This window comes from Arachis ipaensis, chromosome B4 (genome assembly GCF_059453495.1).
Source record: "Arachis ipaensis isolate K30076 ecotype BB chromosome B4, ASM5945349v1, whole genome shotgun sequence".
Lineage (NCBI taxonomy): Eukaryota > Viridiplantae > Streptophyta > Magnoliopsida > Fabales > Fabaceae > Arachis > Arachis ipaensis.
The window spans coordinates 131,615,335-131,634,755 of NC_142439.1; the positions used below are offsets into that span (position 1 = coordinate 131,615,335).

Genomic DNA, 19,421 nt, shown 5'->3' on the forward strand with positions numbered 1-19,421 from the left:
ATGGCAATGATGCTGCCACTAGAGTAACTTCCAATCCATATTTTGGCTGAACATCAGTACTCATTCTTTAGTCCAAAATTTCAATATCTAAATACTGATATGGAAGCTACACATGCATAACCAAAATGCAGAAGGACCAAATCAAGAAACTTGATCAATTATTCTCATTTGAGTTATAATTTATTCATGAAGTTAAAGACTCATAATGAAAACAAGAGCTTTCTTTTCACCTGCTTGTATCCTATACTATTAGATTTGACATTTCAACCAAGTTTCTTAAAGAGTAATGAATTGATTGCTGTGTGACTTCCCTTTCTTCACATTATGCAACTACATGGAAGGGGATCCTTTATGCTACCATCCTAAGAAACACTTTCATTTCCCCCCTTTCTTTTTTTCAATGTACAACTAAACCATAAAGGTAAGACAAAATCCAAAATCTCCTAAACAAAAAATTGATGGAATAAATGATATTACATGCTTTCACTTGTTTATTCAAAATTATGCATCCTCTTTGCAGAGATGAGTGTATTCTGGAGAAGCATTGCTATGGTCATTGGACCAACTCCTCCAGGAACAGGAGTAACAGCCGAGGCAACTTCTACGGCTTCTTCATAACAAACATCTCCAACCAGTCTATAACCTCGAGGGCTATTCGGATCCTGTCTCAAACACCCAAATACACATGGATTGGTTAAAAAACCTTGATTTTAAATTTAAGCATTTAATTGTTTTTTATTTTGTTATTCATAAAAACACAACCAAGATAAAGGACTTATATTAAATCTACGAACCTCTACTGGGTTGATTCCAACATCGATAATTACTGCACCAGGTTTTATCCAGCTTCCCTTAACCATGTTTGGTTGCCCAACAGCCGAGATGATAATATCTGCCTGCTTTGTGATCTCTTCAGGATTATTGGTTCTTGAATGGACGACAGTAACAGTAGCATCTTCTCTCTAGGAAAATTAAATAAAAATATATATACAAGTATAAATATACATTTTTTATGTAAAAAAGAAAGGAGCCACAAATCCACAATTATATTTAAATAAAACAAGTTTTGAACTGTTTATAATTTTTAAAGTTTTGACTAATGAGATGTTTACCTGCAGCAGGAGAGCAGCTGGCATTCCTACGATATTGCTCCGACCAATTACAACGGCCCTCTTTCCTTTAATAGAAATGCCGTGTCTGTGAAGTAGCTCTATGCACCCCTTTGGTGTACAGGGGACAAATAGCGGTTCTCTACCACGCATGGCAAGACGACCAATATTTAATGGATGAAAACCATCTACATCTTTCTCAATTCTAACAGCATTCAGGACATTTTGCTCATTCATATGCTGTCACAAGGCCAAGAAAAATTAATAAAGCTTCCAATGAAAGTGATTAAGTCACACTTATACAATGGCGCGCAGCAAACTCATCTGAGTTATTGAACTTTTGTGTATGAAATTCTTGATGTATTTCCAAGAAAATATAGGAAATTTAGTATGATTTTTATCAAACATTTCTCATAATATAAAATTAAGTTAGAGATGTAGAAGCATACAGAAGGTAAAGGTAACTGAACAAGAATGCCATGAACTAAAGGATCATCATTGTAGCCTGCAATATGCTTCAATACTTCCTCTTCTGTGGAATCCTCCTCCAAATGTACTTCCAAAGAACTGATTCCAACAGATTCACAAGCTTTCTTCTTGTTACGCACGTAAGTAGCCGAGTCCTTTCTATCTCCAACAAGGATTACGGCTAACCCTGGAATCACACCAATAGCTTCTTTCATCCTGGAGACTTCAGCCGTTATCTCATCTCTGATCTGCTTTGCTACCGCTTTTCCATCAATCACCTTAGTATTAGCCTCAGTAGTCAGGGAAGCTGCACACATAATCATATTAAAAAAAAAAACATATGAACATAACTTAGCGAAACCTTCCTAATACAATAGCAATAGAAAGGATTCATTGTCAGACATAAGACTTCAAATTCTTCATTGTACAAATTATCATCTAGAACCTGATCAGCAGGTAGCCGAGGTAAAATTCATGCTAAATACCAAAATTTATGCATCTAATTCAACAAAGTCACTAGCAGGCTATGTTGAATCAACACAGGCAGACACAAATACTGGCAATCTCAACCAAACAGCAACTCGAATCCTCCCACCCCCACCAAATAAAAAAAAAAACTAAACCCTAAACCTTATTGGATGTAAAGAAAGTCACTAGCACCATTTCAAGTTGAATGTAAAAAACTGCTTTTTTTTTTTTCTTTAATGCCATAAATACACTAGATAGCTACAAAATAACAAAAGAAGGGTACCCCATTTGACCCATTAAGCTAAAAACTGAACCGAGGTTTCAAAGAGACAAAAAGCAGCAGAAAAGTTGAGTGCTTTGTTTGTACCATGGGGAAGAACAACATGGGGCGGTGAAGGAGGTTCGGCTGCGGAAGAGTGAAAAGTGAGGCATCGGAGATAGGTGGGGCCCATCTGTAACGGGTGGCAGTGGAGGCGGCGGCGGAGGCATCCCGGTGGGAGAAGGCGGTGGGCGGTGGAAGAAGTAGCACCACAGGAATGAGTTAGAAACATCATTGAAAGGGAAGAACATGAAGAAGCAGCAGCAGAAGCCATTCGTATTAGTTGATTCCTCAAACACAACACAACACAACACAACACAGGTTTAGTGATCAAAATATTCAAATGTTGTTTTTTTCCCCTCACTTATAAATGTTAAGTATTTTAACATTTTTTATACAACAAAATGTTTGGAAAAGTTATTCTAGAAAACCATTAAGAAAATTAATTATTTAAAAAAAACTTTTGTACTAAAATTCTTAAGAAATATAATATTTAAGAGAAGTTCTATTTTTTTGGGACAGATAAATATACTTTAGATTACAATTTTCTTTTTTTTTTTTCTCTTTTTGTAGATCCATTAAAATTAACTGCACTGTTGTTTTGGTTGATGTGTTTGAACTTTGAAGGATAACCAAAATGCATAACCGAAACAATGTCTAGGCAAAAATCTCAAAAGATTAACATGACAACACTAAAAAGATAAATCAGCTGACATTTTATTATATGGAAGGTCATAAATGAATTTATAGCTTGCAATAACAATTCTTTTTGCTATAAATGAAGGTGTATAACAGTATAAGTAAATGTTTGAATATAATAGTCAATTAAAAAGAAAACATTTAAAAGGAAAAAAATAAATGAAAAAACAATATATTAGTCTGTACAAAAGATTTGGTCATACCCTTTAAATCTTATATAAATTATTTTTTTTAATGCTAAAATCGACTTTGCCTAAAGATTCTTTAAAGTAATTTTCTCAAAAATAATTTTTCATTAATTCATGAACTTATTTTGTGTTTATTCTCAATATCAAAACTTAATACTAAAATTAAACTCTTTTTGACAACTAAAGCAAAAGAAACCAAATTGAATTTGATAGTATAAACCGTAAATTTATCTTGCCAAATCAAATTTACTCAACTCATGAACAACTACTATCGTATATAGATTATCTACCAACGAAGTTTATGTCATGGAAAAAAAAATTGACTTTAAAGAAACATCTTATATGTCTTTCAACTAGGAAAGCCTATGATTAAGGTCAGTTTGAAGTTATCATTTTAGGCTTGGTTCCTCTTAACCTTTGGGTGTTCAACAGAACCTGCAACTCCACAGAACCAATTGCCGCACCCTCTTTATAACCTTTTTTGTGCAACAATTTGTTCAGAAGCTTCTACAATAAAACAGTTGTAGCTTGTACGGAATCGATGAGCATTTTTCTTTGTTAGCACAAATGGGTGTCACCAATGTCACTAACAGATTCTTTCCTTTTTATATTATTCACTACGTTCCTGCTTTTTATCTACTATCACTTTTCATTACATCCTTAATCTAATCATTGTATCTGGATAGAGGGGAATTGAGGTTGTAACATTTAGTCATTTAATGTAACACAAGATCAAATACCCACCAATTATTAAAATGCAACTAATAAATCGTAATTACTTTGTAATAATCTCCCTAGCATGGGAGTTAAAGGTGTGGTCAAATCTCTTGAATTAGAGGGCCGTTCAACATATAAAATGGCTTACATACAAGTAATGATCAAGCAATCAACCAAACAAACAAAAATGATCATACAATAAAGAAAAAAAAAAAGATGCTTACATACAATTAATCATTAACCAAACAAACACTAGAAGGCAGAATAAGGATTATACAATATCCAATCTTTCTCTTCACCATATTGCACCAACAATCCCTTTGTCCTGTAGGCAGGGGATGATGCAACTTGAAAGATTCACAAATGGCCAAACAATGCCAAACATCTTAAACCAAGCTTTGCTTCATACTCTCAAAATATGAACATGTGAATGCGTGTGTGCAGCTTCATTGGGCAAAATACCAAAATGGTTAGGTGTTAGTGCTGGATTACCTCAATCTCAAATGTTCAGGAAAATAAATATGTATACCCAGTATGCTTAACCAGTCTTCTTCGCCTTGAAGGCTGGATGTATAACCGCAGCATTGTATGAATCTAACTTCTCAATTCTTGCAATGCAATCTTTCATCCGTTTCAGGATGACTGGCATGGTGGAACAATTCTGTGTGATTTTCTCATTCAGCAATTTTACTTTCTTGGCTGTCTCTGGATCTTCTGGTGCAGGTGAACCTTCGCTCTGATAAATGTTATGGTCCAATGCACCTGTACAATATAGTTCAGCTCAACTTGTCATATACCACAGAATAGAATAAATCTCAGCCATCAGCAAAGAATCAATTCTAGAACTCAGACTCATAGTAGTAATACTACTACCTATCTTAAGCAGTTAGCTCCAGAACATAAAGGTAAGAGGAAAGACTTAAATGGCAATAACCATCCATATAATACAAAAGATGCTTTATGATATGATTTTACAAAATATCATCAACCAATATAGAAAACACAATATCACTAACTTCATCCTACATGACACCATTCAAAATGCACTTTGGCCTACTGCATGACAATATTCAAAACTCATTGGAATTCAACAAGTTTCAATCAAGAACATGGTAGCCAATGATGCCTGAAGGCTCACGTTTTTTGGTATATCTCATCCCTCAAACTTTTGTAGCAAAATTATTGTAAAATTTGATATTAGCACTTAGATTGGACATGCTTACTAATGCTGACACAAATCCAAAAGATTATTCACAATAATACTTTGGATAACCTACAAAGCTTGAAATTTGAACTATGTTCTCAACTTTTTGGCCTCAACATCAAATCCAGTAATTCCAGAAGTAAACAAGTCCCAAACAAAAACCCTACATAGTAGATTATGTTTAAATTAAATTTTATTATGTTTATTGTATTGTATTATTTTTTCTTAGATTTTTTCTTTTTAAAATGTTTCTACTAATATACCCAGATATTCGACTTTCTCAAGAGAACAAATAAATGAGGATTCACAACGGAAATAAAGAGGTAATAAAGGGCATTTTCCTTAACAGAGAAGAGGGACAGAAGTGGGGTGCCTGGCTCCATAGAACCCCCATTGCTTTCTCCGTTAGTAAACACACTTTATGTGACAATAGTATATATTAAAAAAAATCCTTGCCAATAATTTGCTAAAAAAATTACAATGTCGTCTTTGACACAAGTCCTATTAAAACCATAGAATACAAATCAAAGCTTGGCCAACAGAAATTGTTACAAAAATAAGTCTTGCTTCATTTCAATTTATCCTCAAGATTGTGTTAATCATTTTATGCATTTACCAGTTCCAATGATCTTTTCCTTGCAAGCTTCCACCCTCATGAATATTAATTGAGCTTTAGTAATAAGCTGTTTTATCAATCTAACTACCACATGTTTTATTTAATGGACATGTTCTCTTTGAAAATATGAAATTCAGCTAGGCTTGGTATAACAAGGTAATTCCTCTTCACTTATTTGTTGTGTTCCCTGTCTCATAGTTCAAGAAACTAAGCAAACTGCAGATCTAACATTAGTAAGATTAAAATTTCTAGGGCTTTATCCATTTGATCAATTAGTGCACTCAAGGAAATGCTCTTTAGAATTGCAAATTATTACAAACCATTTGATTAGTGTATACATAACGACCCTAAGATGACAAATGTGTTTCTTGAGAAAGCAAGGGCAACTCTGGTAGTGCAATCAAGACGAGGTTAAATTTTATTTCCCATCACTAAAGATTAAATAGATTTAATTAAAAGAAAGGGTAAGCAGAATAATTAATTCAGTTTAGGCATAGAATAAGCACTTTAGACAATCACTAGCAAGTCAAAATTCAGGCTTGTCACACCAAACTAGAGATCTTAAACTGAAATACATGAGAAATAATAATCTTAATCATTTAGATTTTAGAGAACCACTGCAAAAGTTCACATCAATACCACTCCACGATTACAGATCATTAGGACAAGAAAGTAAGGCATCCTTATATTACTAACTTCCTAGATATCATCAACCATCTTTCTAGATATAGAAAAAACAATATTTCTAACTTCTACCTACATGACACCATTCAAACTGCACTTTGGCTTACTACATGACAATATTCAAATGCACTGGATTTTCACACAAGTTTCAGTCATGACCATGGTAGCCATGGTAGCCAATGAAGGCTAACATTTTTTAGTATATCTCATCCCTCAAACTTTTATAGCAAAATCATTGTAAAATTTGATATGCTTGCAATGCTGACACAAATGCAGAAGATTATTCAAAATAATACTTTGGGTAACCTACAAAGCCTGAAATTTGAACTAAGTTCTCAACTTTTAGGCCTCAACATCAAATCCAGTAATTCCAGAAGGAAAAAAGTCGCAAACAAAAACCCTAGGTAGTAGAATCATACATAAATACAATTTTCAGTTCTAAACAATCTCAATTCCCTTCATTTTTTTTTTCATCCTAAAAGAAGAAACGAAAACCCTAGAAAGTGACCTGGGGGGGTTGAAGCATGGTGAGAGGGATGTGGATAAAGAGGTCTGTGAGCGTCAAGAATAGAGAGAAGAGTAGATTTGAGCTGATCCGGTAAGGTTGATCGGTGTTCAAGAATCTTGTGCGCCATTTGCTTCAACTCAGATTCCAGTGATTCCAACTCCAAATCATCAGTTTGAGAGCTCCAAGTGGCTTCATGCGTATCCACCACTTCGGAAGTCTTGTTCGGAGCCATCATTAGTTGAAGACAAACCACTAGACCAGAGCTAGACCAGGAGTGAAGCGTCGGAGAAGATGACGGGGCTGGGTCACAGGGACTTTGAATGCAGATTGAAGGGAGTCATGGTTCATGGAGCATAGGACTAGGAGAGCTTATGGTTCGTGGCTCTGTATGGGTGGCTTCTAATTCATTGGGCCGGGTCAGTTTTTCTAGCCGGGGCCTAGTCCAAAAAAAGTTTGTATGCATGGATTTCTTTTACATAAATACGTTATTAGGAGGTATTTGTTACTCTATATTACTTATGAGTTCTCTCATTTACCGTGGAGATAAATATACTTATAAATTACAATTTTTTTTTTTTATCTCGAATGCATATAAGATACGTATTAACTTTTTATTAAACGAGATTTTTTTTTCTCACAAAAAAAAGTCTACTACTATCTCTGAGATAATAAATACAAGATTAATGAAAGTAATAAATATTTAATATTTTTAAGTATAAATCATAAATTTCGATGAGTTATGAAACTGATACGTTAAATTGTACTAAATTATATAATTTAAGAATAATGTTATACATCTAAATTTTTTTATTAATCACGTTTAATCAAGTTGGTCTAATATAACAAAAAATAATTATGGCTAGTGTTATAAGCAGCGGAGCTTAGTTCAGACAAGGGGGGGCCATGGCCCCCAAACTTTTTATAAAAAGCTTAGTAATACTTTTTCAAAAGATAAAAAATAGTTCAATTGACTTAAATACTTTACTATGACTTAAAGTATCTAATAAGTTCAATAAACAACAATCTCTCTATCTTTAAGTTCAGATATAAAAAATTAGATATTTTTTATTTATTTAATTTAATATTATTTTATATTTTACTATTTATTTAATTTAATTTTTTATATGATAAAAAATAATAGAATATTCAATAAGTATTAATATTATTGTATTTGTATAAATTGATAAAAAAATTCAATAAATATTATAAATTTTAATATTTGTCCTTCTAACTTCTTCTTTACATATTTTATAGGATATATATTCAAATTTTCATATAAAATAATAATGAAAAATCAAAGAATTGATACATTTTTTAAGAGGAAGGCTAATATTTAAAAATGAGAACATATAACTTTTACAATATCAACACCTGTAGATAGTTCTTCTACTTTAATGAATCACAAAGAAAGTGATGAGATATAACCTTCAAAAGTTCAAAAAGTTACATCTGATGACTTAACCTTAACTTTTTGGAACGAGATCTTGAAAAACGGCTTTAAATTTGGCAGTATCACCCAAACCAGAGAGATGAGATTAGACGAGCTTATCTTAAATGGGGTCCATATCAAAAACATTTTGACAATTATTTTCTATCTGGCCCCCCCAAAATTTTGTTTCAAGTTCCGCCACTGGTTATAGGGGTTACCTAAAACGATGATTTGGACCTAAACGTAAGGTCCAAACTCCTTTTGAGGTAGCATCCGACTTGTGTTGGTGTGGAGGTATCGTCGTCCGAGTTCCTCGTGAGGAGATGGGGGTGGTATTTACAAGAGACTCGGATGCTTAAGTTAGCTAGGACTTTAAGCAAATTTTTAGTAAATTGGATTTTGAATATATTTGAGTGGGTCAGTGTATTTATAGTAGAGAAATAACCACCTTTTTAGTATAGTTCTACCTTTGATTGTGGATAACTGTTTCCTTATTCTTGAGAATTTGTTGAGATCTCCCTTCTAGATAAAAAAGAGAGATTGTAGAAGATATTTCAAGAATCAGTTGCTTGTTCAGATAAGTAGGGTAGAACTTCCTTTGTCATGCTCGACCTCTAGGAGGTCGGATAAGTAAAGGAGGCCACCTTTTTGGGTGGGCTTTTATTCTTTTTGGACCTGACTTAATGTCTTTGGGTTAAGGTATAAACAGTGTCCCTACTTGAGTTCGAGTTTTTATGAGGTCAAGTTTGAGGATTTGTGGACTTAGTTTCTTTATGGGTATACCGCTTTCAAGAGGTCGGGTACTCGACGTATTTTTTAAAAAATTTTGAAAATGTTGAGTCGCATAATGACACAGCGTGCGTTACGTCATGGTTTCTTTGGGATCTGTGCGCGTCATTAATGAGGGGTGTAAAATGTCACTTTTGCCCCTAGTGTCTTATAAATATTTCATTTTTCCCCTTTCTTTTTTCATTTTCATCATACGTTCGTCTCTTTCTCTTCTTCTTCCTCCATTCTTTTTTTGTGTAACTGTTTCCATTTCAAGATTTCTTTATCTTGAGGTTTTAGAAGGTCTTGTTTCATTATGTTGGAGAGGATTAAGCGTGTGTTGCCGTATAAAGTGCTCTTTGCTTTTGCGCTCCTTTAAGGTTGGTCCCTTACTCCAACTTTTCTTGATTTCTGTTTTATTTCTATGTTTTTGGTAGTATCCGTGTTTGAATGAATGCTGGTTTTGAAGTTTTGAAATGTTGCTTGTGATTTGCAATTTTGAATTTGGGGTTTCGCATTCTGGGAGCATTCTGGGAATTTGATTTGGGTTGTTGAAAAAGATTGGAGTTTTGCTTCGCTCTCTTTTACTGTTGCTATGATTCTGAACGTGGGGTTCTATATTGCCCCGAATGATGTTGTTTCCGTATAGGAGAGGGCCTCATTTCTATATGTGAGAGGTATAGCATAATTGTTTGTGCTCCGGGAGAGTTTCGTGAGGTTGACCCGACCTATTTTGAATATGTGAAAGCTTGTGTTTCTTATGTTTTACGTTCAAGATGTTAGTGGCGATGTTTTAAATTGCCCCGACATTTTCATTACTTGCCTTGTTTTGTCTAATTTTTAGTGATGGATTTTTGTTTTATTGTATTGTACCTGTAGTTTGTCGTATAAGATCCTGTCCGACTTGAAATGGGTAGATTTAATTGTTCTTATCCCTATCCCTGTGATTACTAACGAATATGTTGAAGCCTTTTTAGACATCATAGGTTATGTTTAAGTTTAGAGAATGAGAGAAACTATGAAATTGTTGTTGCTAACCCTAAGGAGAGGGTCTGCTTCCCCTGACTTGATAGGTCAGAATGGCATTTCATATATATCTATGATTATTTTTTCATGAAGTTAGGGGTTACCTTTCCTTTTTCTAAGTTTGAATCCGAGGTCCATAAATTCCGCAATGTTGCCTCTATCCAATTGCATCCCAATTCTTGGGGCTTCTTAAAAATATACCAACTTCTTTGTCAGAAACTGGATGTCTGACCTTATCTTAAAGTCTTCTTTTACCTTTTCGTGCTCACCAAATATTTTAGCTCTAAAAAATAAGGTTGGCTCTCTTTCTATGCTATCCAGCGTAGGAAAGTTTTCGCTATTTTTGATGAGTCCTTCCACGACTTTAAAAATTATTTCTTTAAGGTCTGAGCTGTAGAAGGTGTTCGACCTTTTTTCTGAATTATGAGGATGAGCCCATTTTTTCTTTGTATTGGGAAGAAAACTCTATGATAGTCAAATATAACTTAGATGACTTAGAGGAGATACAAGAGGGTGTGGTCAGGGTGTTTCAGGAGTTCTGGGGCCGAACTCTTTATCTGAATACAAAAAGGTATTTAGGGAACCCAAGCTAGCTTCGGTCTGAGCTAGGTAGTTTTCTTTTCCTTTTATAGATTTTGCTTGTAAAATTATTTTCATGACTAATGTGCCCTCATTTGGGTGTTGCAAAAAGGATGGCTTCCAAGTCGGCTTCCATGAAAACGCTCTAAGCTACTAGGAAGAACGTTGTTGCATGGAGCATACAGTTGGAAGAAGCTGGTGAAACCATCGACCTATCCTCGCCCTCGAAGTCGGACTTGGGCACGTCAACCTCTCTAAAGGTTATTCCTGACCCGACCTCTCAGCCGACTCCTCCTCCTCCCAGCTCGGCAAAACCAGTAGCTCGTCTGCCACTTTCTACCTCCGAATCGAATCCCAAAAAATGCAAGACCTCCGAATCAGTGAGTATATATATGAGCAGGGTTTTGACGACCTTACTTGGAGTGAAAAGCACATCCTTCCACATAGTTATATCAGCATGGATGATGTAGCCATCAGAAGCCACCTTCAGCTCTTGGCCCGAGTTGGAGTTCGGACAGCTGGCATTTGTGCAGCCTTGGTTAGGGAGTTTGAAAAGACTCCCCTTAATGCCACTCAGAGCTCCATGGCTGCCTCGCAGGCTGAATTGGCCTCTTTGAAAGAGTCCAAGAAGGAGTTGGAGGGAGAGAAGGAATCGCTACTCTCCGACCTTGGTAAAGCCTAAGCTAAAGTAAAACAGGCGGAGGCTGCTCTGGCTATGTTGGAGGGTTTGAAGAAGAAGGCCAAAGAGAGTTATACTCGGGTTTCTGGGGAAAAGCTTGATTTGGTGGATGAGGTTACCAAAGCTCGAGTCAAGTATGCAAAGTTTGTGGCTGATGGTATGGATGAGATGGTTGCAAAACTGAAGGCTCGGTTTCGAGTTGTTACTCCCGAGGCGGACCTCTCCCTCATTAGCCTGGACAATATAGTGGTGGACAGAAAAATCGTTCCTGCTCCGGATGATGATGAGGAGGACACCCCTGTGCCCGATTCAAAGACCTCGGGGCCACAACTCGAACAGACTTCGCAAATTCCTGATCCTCAATCTGGTGGCAAGCCCCTTCCTTCTCCAATTCGTCCAATTCCCATGGTTCCGGTCTCTGAATATTCCCCGACCTCTTCCAATCAAGTCGAGGATGCTGTCACAGGAGAATAACTCAATCCTTTGTAGCTTCTTTCGACTTTTGTAGTTTGAATGGCCCGACCAGTGGTCTTTAATCTTTGTACTAGTTAGGTCTAAACAATTTCTATTTTGCCCTAGTTGTAGTTTGAACAACTTTATGATTCTGTTTAAAAACCTTCCTCCACTATTTTAGTAGTGATTTTTTGGTATAAATGATTGCATCATTTGAAACATATCTTAGTTGAAGAATTTTTATTTTGACAACTTCCAATGCTGTTTTTTGCTAAGTTAGAAAAAACATCGACGAGGTAGATTGGTCTTTTCTAGACTTTTGTTCTTTCCCTTTATGAGTTCCGACTTTATGTAATCAGGCTTTTGCCAAGTTACTTTTACATTTTGTTTTGGTCTGACTTATTTTAAAGGTCGGTTTATGAACTGCTTACATAACTTCTTACATTAATTTGTACATTGTCGTTTCATCTTGCCGACCATATAGGTCGGTCAATGATTTTTGCAATCTTTTTAGCTTAAAATGATTCATTTGAGAATGGGAAATCTGATAGAAGAAATACTTTATTATTGATAAGAGAGAAAATGTTTGCATAAGTTTGCTACTAAAGATTTTCTCAAAATCCCTAACTCTTGTTGTGATGCCTCGTTAAAACCCCCTTCAGGAAATTCCTTTTCGGGAGAAAACCATGAAGTCAGGAAAAAGAGTACATCAGGGAGCAAGGTACACTTATCTAACTGTAATACCTTTTTAAGTTACCTGCGTTCCATGACCTCGGGAGCTTGTTCCCTTTTAAGTCGGACACCTTATAGTAACCATTTTCTAAGACCTCGGTGACCTTGTAAGGCCCTTTCTAGTTTGCTGCCAGCTTTCTCTCGCCCGACTTCTGAACTCTGATGTCACTTCGGATTAGTATAAGGTCATTTGTGGTAAAGCTTCTCTTGATTACTTTTTGGTTGTACCTTAAGGCCATACATTGCTTCAATACTTCTTCTTTGATCCAAGCTTGTTCTCGGACTTTTGGAAGGAGGTCGAGTTCTTCCTTTTGTGCTTGGACATTGTTCACTTCATCATAGAATCTAACTCTTGGAGATTCTTCAGCGATCTCTATACGAATCATGGCTTTTATGACATAAGCAAGTCGGAAAGGTGACTCCCCTGTTGTTGAACGGAGAGTTGTCCGATATGCCCACAAAACTTGAGGAAGCTCGTCTACCCATGCTCCCTTTGCATCTTGTAGTCGGCGTTTCAATCCGGCCAATATTGCTTTATTTACTGCTTCATCTTGTCCATTGGTTTGAGGGTGTTCTACCGATGTTAATTTGGTGCTTGATCTTAAGGCTAGCCACCAAGTTCCTAAAGGCTGAGTCAGTAAATTGAGTTCCATTGTCTACGATGATGGAGTGTGAGACTCCAAACCTTGTGACAATGTTTTTATAAATAAATTTCTGACTTCGTTGGGCTGTGATGGTCGCTAATGGTTCCACCTCAATCCACTTAGTAAAATAATCAATTCATACTATGAGATATTTTACTTGTCCTGGAATTTGTAGAAATGGTCCGAGGAGGTCAAGGCTCCATTTTGCAAACGGCCAAGGCGAGGTGACGCTAATAAGCTCCTCTGGAGGTGCCACATGGAAGTTGGCGTGCTTTTGACAAGGCGGATATTTTTTGAGAAACACGGCCGCTTCTCTTTGCAAAGTCGGCCAAAAGAAGCCGGCTCGAATCACTTTCTTGGATAGTGATCGTGCTCCTAAGTGGTTTCTACATATGCCATTATGAACTTCTTTTAAGACCTCTTTGGTGTTAGAAGTCGGAATGAACTTCAATAGAGGTGTAGATATCCATCTTTTGTAGAGAATATTGTAGACTGGGGGTGTAATTTTGTGCTTCCCTTATGAGTCTTTGTGTCTTCTTTTCATCTTTAGGAACAATATCAAATTTAAGATAGTCGACTATGAGAGTCATCCATCCTAAGCTTTGGTTGGATGTGGTCATTACTTCTGAGTTGTTATCTCCCTTTTATACTGATGGTGCGTAGGGAGTTTCCTAGATGATGCTTCTATTGTTGCCCCCTTGGCTTGGTGCTAACTAACTTGGAGAGGGCATCTGCTCGGGCGTTGGATTTCCGAGCTATATGTCAGACCTCTATTTCTGAGAACTGTGCTAATTCTTCTAGTTATTTCTTCATGTTGGGATCTTTGGCTTGATAAGTGCCGTTAACTTCGGAAGTTATCACTTGAGAGTCACTAGACACTATCAACCTTTCTACCCCAACTTCTTTAGCCAATTTCAAGCCAGCAAGCAAGGCTTCATATTCTGCTTGATTATTAGAAGCAGGAAGCTCGAACCTTAGTGATAGTTATATCTGAGTTCCTTGCTCATCTTTTAGGATGACTCCTGCTCTGCTTCTAGCTTTGTTGGATGATCCATCTACATACAGGTTCCAGGTCGTTAGATTTCCTTAACCTTCAGTGTATTCGGCCACAAAGTCGGCCAGATACTGGGACTTGATTGTTGTCCGAGTTTCATATTTCAAATCGAACTCGGACAGTTTCACAGCCAATTGTAACTTCCTTCCTGCAATGTCCGTCTTCTGTAGAATATGCTTCATGGGTTAATTAATTCGAACCTTAATAGTGTAGGCCTGAAAGTAAGGTTGGAGTCTTCTAGAAGTGATGATAAGGGAATATGCAAACTTTTCTATCTTTTGATATTTTAGTTCTGCCCCCTATAAAACTTTGCTTAAAAAGTAGATGGGTTGTTGCCCGTGTTCATCTTCTCGGACCAAGGCTAAGGCTATAGCACGACTTACTACTACTAGGTAGAGGACGAGCTCCTCTCCTAGAACAGATCGAGTGAGGATTGGGGGTTAGCTTAGGAATATTTTAAAGTTTTGGAAGGCTTGTTCATATTTCTGAGTCCATTCAAATTAGCTCTCTTTTTTAAGAATAGAGAACAAGAGTAGATATTTCAGGTTTGACCCTATTAGGAACCTGGACAACGTAGAAAATAAGACTCAAAGAAAATTGAGAATTTAGGTGGGATATGATTCTCCTTCTATTGCAATATATCTTGAGATACAAACAGGAGATATGTTTAAAACTCGATTTGTAGATTGCCATTTGATAAATCAATGTTTTTAACATTTGGGAGGGGGGAGAGAATAAGCCACTTGAGAAAGAATTTAATTAGAATGCGTCATCATTAATGCATCTAGGCCTACGATTAGGACAATGTGAACTAGAAGTTCAAAAGAGTATACATTTGCAAAGAATAACAAATGAATTTTCTGATACAAAGAGGATAACCAAATCCTACATACCAGCTGAAAATGCCCCAATTCGAATTGATGTTCTAGTTGGACAAATGACTACTAAAACAAATACACGTCAAAAGCGTGGTAGACCAATTAGTTCCAAAAATAAAAACCCTCGAAAAAGAAAAGAGACATTTGATATTGCCGAGGCAAATGATACTTCTGTTGAAAAAGATAAAGACATAGAAAGGGTACCAAAAATTGTCCAAAATTCTGATATAATTTTGATGCCAGAATACGTTCAGGTACCTAAAAATTGTGAAAATGATGAGATCTTGATAAATTATGTCTTTATAGGAGCAAAATAGAACCGAAATAAAAAAAATTATTAATAAAATATTTGTATATAATGTGGTATTTCCCATCATACATGAAAGTAAGGATCTTGAGTCAAGAGCAGTCGAAGAATATCGACAAAGAAATGATTGGCCAAAATGAAAAAAAAAAAACTATGAAAGCTGAATTAGACTCACTTGCAAAATGTGAAGTTTTTAGACCTGTAGTCTGTACACCAGGAGATGTATAATCTATTGGATAGAAATGGATATTTGTGAGAAAATAAAATGAGAAAAATGAAGTTATACGCTATAAAGCTCGACTTGTAGCACAAAGTTGTTCACAAAGACCCGGTATAGATTATGAAAAGACATATTTTTCTGTAGTAGATGCAATAACATTGCGTTATTTTATCAGTTTATCTGCTTATCATAAACTACATATGCATCTAATGGATGTGGTGACAGCTTATTTATACGGATCATTAAATCGTGATATCTATATAAAAATTTCTGAAGGATTAAAGATATCTAAACTATCTAATAAATATTCGCAGGAGTTATACTCAGTCAAATTGCAAAGATCTTTATATTGTCTAAAGCAATATGGATGAATGTGGTATAATCGTCTTATTGAGTATCTGGCCAAAAAGGAATTCAAAATAATGATATATGTCCATGTATTTTTATAAAGAAATTTGCATCTGGATTCATTATAATTGCTGTGTACATTGATGATTTAAATATCACTGGGATCCCTGAAGAGATGCTAACGATTATAAAAGCTTTAAGGCTCTGTTTGTTTAGTGTATAGCATGACATAAACACAAAATACATGTATACATGTTTTATGTTTAGCAAAGAACATACATAAAACACACAAAAATTTAAAAAGTCAATAATACCTTCATCATCTACCTTCACTACTATTCATATTTTTTCATCAATCATTACACTTATTCTTTTCTTCCATTTTCATTCATAACAAAAAATGATCTAGATAACAAAAATTTTAATAATTTCAACAACAAATTCAATGCATATCTTTCTAATTAAATAGTAAGTAATTAATTGGCATGATTCATATTCTGAATCTCTTGTGTCAATTTTAACTTGTTGAAACTACGATGAACGAACTGGAATATAGCAGTTTTGCAACTGAAAAATTAAAAAATTAATTGGAGGATGAGATATTTCAAAGAATAGATTCAGACTATAATTTTGTTTTAAAAATCACATATTAATAATAAAAAAACAAAGAAAAAATAAAACTTTATTTTAGAAAAGAATCCAAAAAAGAGAAAACATAAGGATGAACAGAGATAAAGATGGAGGCACAGTGGATCAATGGCAAAGGCTCCACGCAGATATGGAGATTTGGAATAAGATAGAGATTGGACGAGGAGGAAGCGCCAAAGCAAATTAAAGAGAGGTTGAAGAGGAAGAAAAAAAGGAAGATGACGATGAAGATCAGATGGAATGTGGAGACCCAACGTCAGAGCTAGAAGGTGACGCAGTGGTAGAGACACTTCAGCGTCTCCGGTAGCAGAGGAGGTTAGCTGGTGATGGAGAGAGAAGGGATAGAAGTTGGGAAGGGGAGAAAAATGGAGGGGAGGAGAGGAGAGGGGTTATGGAGATGGAAGAGAAAAAGGGAGGAGGACAAAAGTAAAATTATGAAAATAGAACAAGAATAAAACTGTCAAAAAATTAGTATCTTAGTACCAATTTTTGTGTCTCAACTTATTAGAGATACATTGAGTACATGTAATCCGTGTCCATTTATGTACTAGCATGTCCTTCAAAATTTTGTGTCTCAACAACCAAATAGAAAACGTTTGTTACCGTATCTTTGTCTTATGTAGACACACTCACTAACCAAACACTACCTAAAAGAAGAGCTTGAGATGAAAGATTTCGGGAAGACTAAATTTTGTCTCAGCCTGCAGATCGAACTTACAAGTAATGTGATCTTTATTCATCAAACAATTTACACAGAAAAGATCTTGAAGAGATTTTATATGGATAAGTCACATCCATTAAGTATTCCAATGATAGTAACGTCTATGAATGTTAAAAATGATCAATTCCGTCCTAAAAAAAATGAAGATATCATTGATCTTGAAGTACCATATCTCAGTGCCATTGGAGCATTACTGTATTTTACTAATAATATACCACCTAACATATCATTTATTGTGAATTTACTAGTAAACTATAGTTCATCTCCAACCAGAAGATATTAGAATAGAATCAAACAAATTTTTCGATATCTTCATGGAACAGTTGACATGGGACTGTATTATTCATATGATCCAAGTCAAAATTAGTTGGCTATGCAGATGCAGAGTATTTGTCTGATCCATACAAAGGAAGATCTCAAACAGGATACGTATTTACATATGGCGATATAGCTATATCATGGAGGTCCACAAAACAAATGATAGCAGCAACTTCCTCGAATCATGTAGAAATACTAGTGATACATGAAGGAAGTCGCGAGCATTTTTTACTTAGGAATTTGATTCAATATATTCTATCATTATGTGGACTAACTGATCAAAAAATAGCTCCAACTGTTTTGTTTGAAGATAATACAGTATGCATTGCTCAACTTAAGGGTGGATACATCAAAGGTGATAGAACAAAGCATATTTCTCCCAAATTCTTCTTCACTCATGACCTTTAAAAATAAGAAACAATTGATATCCAACAGATCCGCTCAAGCAATAATTTGACAGATTTATTTACAAAGTCACTTCCAAAATATTCCTTTGAAAAATTGGTATATCATATTAGAATGTGTCAATTTCGAGATATTAAATAATGTCGACAAGAGGGAGAGGTTGTACTCTTTTTTTTTGTTAGGTTTTTATCCCTATTGGATTTTTTTTGACAAAGTTTTTAACGAGATAGTTCTCATTACAAAGGATATTGTACTCTTTTTCTTTCACTAAAGTTTTTTTTCTATTAAATTTTTTTAGTAAGGTTTTAATGAGGCATATTCCTAAAGTCTCCTTTACATTATGGATGTCCATCAATTAAATATACATGACTTATTCCTCTAATCAAAACCATTTGGGTGGTTTAAATTTTTAATGGTGGACGATGCAAATTTTTTAAAGTTGGACTAAATATTAATGAAGCAACGAAAAGAAGAGGTTTCTCCGTGTATAAATTGAGCAACATAACATGAGGCACTCAACAAGAGAAAAACACCGTAAAAGTTACACACACAACACTAGCATAAAATATTTCTCTCTATATATGTACGCTCATCAACATATGAAAGAGTAAATATATATATGAATAATCTCAGTTATATTGACATGAATATTAATACTAGAGTTTTCTATTTACTCTATTTTATATTTATTTCTTCTTCCTTATTTATTTATTTTACAATAATTTTCTGTTTTCCTATTATATATTGTTATTATTTTTCTATTTTTTATCTCTTGTTGTAAATTTTTAGTATTTGTTATTTATTATTGTGTTACAATTAGACAAAGATAGGGTTTATATTTTTATTTTCTGAATTTCTGTTCAACTTTTGTTTTTCCTATTATATACTATTGTTTTTTGTTATTTATTTGTGTTACAAAATTTCGTCATTATTGTTGTGCTAAAAGTAGACAAATCTAGGATTTTGTATTTTTTCATTGATTATTATTATTATTATTATTATTTTATTAGTAAGAAGTTTTTTTATTTTTATTATATTTTGTTGTATTGAATTAGATAAAATTAGGAATTTTTTCTTTGTTACTATCAATTGAAAAAAATTTTAGTCACTTGTTCAAATTATGTTATTGAAAAAGGTTGGACTCAAATTGTAGGATTATGGTGAACTGGTGTTGAGGCTTTGATCGATTGGATCTCTATTTGTGAAAGAGTTCTAGCTTTGTTGTAGCTCAA

At 34.8% G+C, this 19,421-nt stretch overlaps 3 protein-coding genes across 3 annotated transcripts; all 3 read right to left on the reverse strand.

Moving 5' to 3' along the window:
- Nucleotides 1-150: 150 nt before the first annotated feature.
- Nucleotides 151-2,732, reverse strand: LOC107634969 (bifunctional protein FolD 4, chloroplastic). Its single transcript, XM_016338308.3, has 5 exons — nt 2,413-2,732; nt 1,559-1,884; nt 1,113-1,349; nt 795-962; nt 151-662 (listed from the first exon to the last, which is right to left on the reverse strand). Exons 1-5 carry the CDS (start codon nt 2,636-2,638, stop codon nt 492-494), a joined length of 1,128 nt encoding a protein of 375 aa, XP_016193794.1. The 5' UTR covers nt 2,639-2,732; the 3' UTR covers nt 151-491.
- A 1,266-nt stretch (nt 2,733-3,998) lies between these two features.
- Nucleotides 3,999-7,335, reverse strand: LOC107634971 (uncharacterized). Its single transcript, XM_016338311.3, has 3 exons — nt 6,981-7,335; nt 4,498-4,730; nt 3,999-4,412 (listed from the first exon to the last, which is right to left on the reverse strand). Exons 1-2 carry the CDS (start codon nt 7,213-7,215, stop codon nt 4,507-4,509), a joined length of 459 nt encoding a protein of 152 aa, XP_016193797.1. The 5' UTR covers nt 7,216-7,335; the 3' UTR covers nt 3,999-4,412; nt 4,498-4,506.
- A 5,430-nt stretch (nt 7,336-12,765) lies between these two features.
- LOC107637075 (uncharacterized) lies at nt 12,766-13,299 on the reverse strand. The gene has a single exon (XM_016340527.1). It carries the CDS (start codon nt 13,297-13,299, stop codon nt 12,766-12,768), a length of 534 nt encoding a protein of 177 aa, XP_016196013.1.
- Between the last annotated feature and the right edge of the window lie 6,122 nt (nt 13,300-19,421).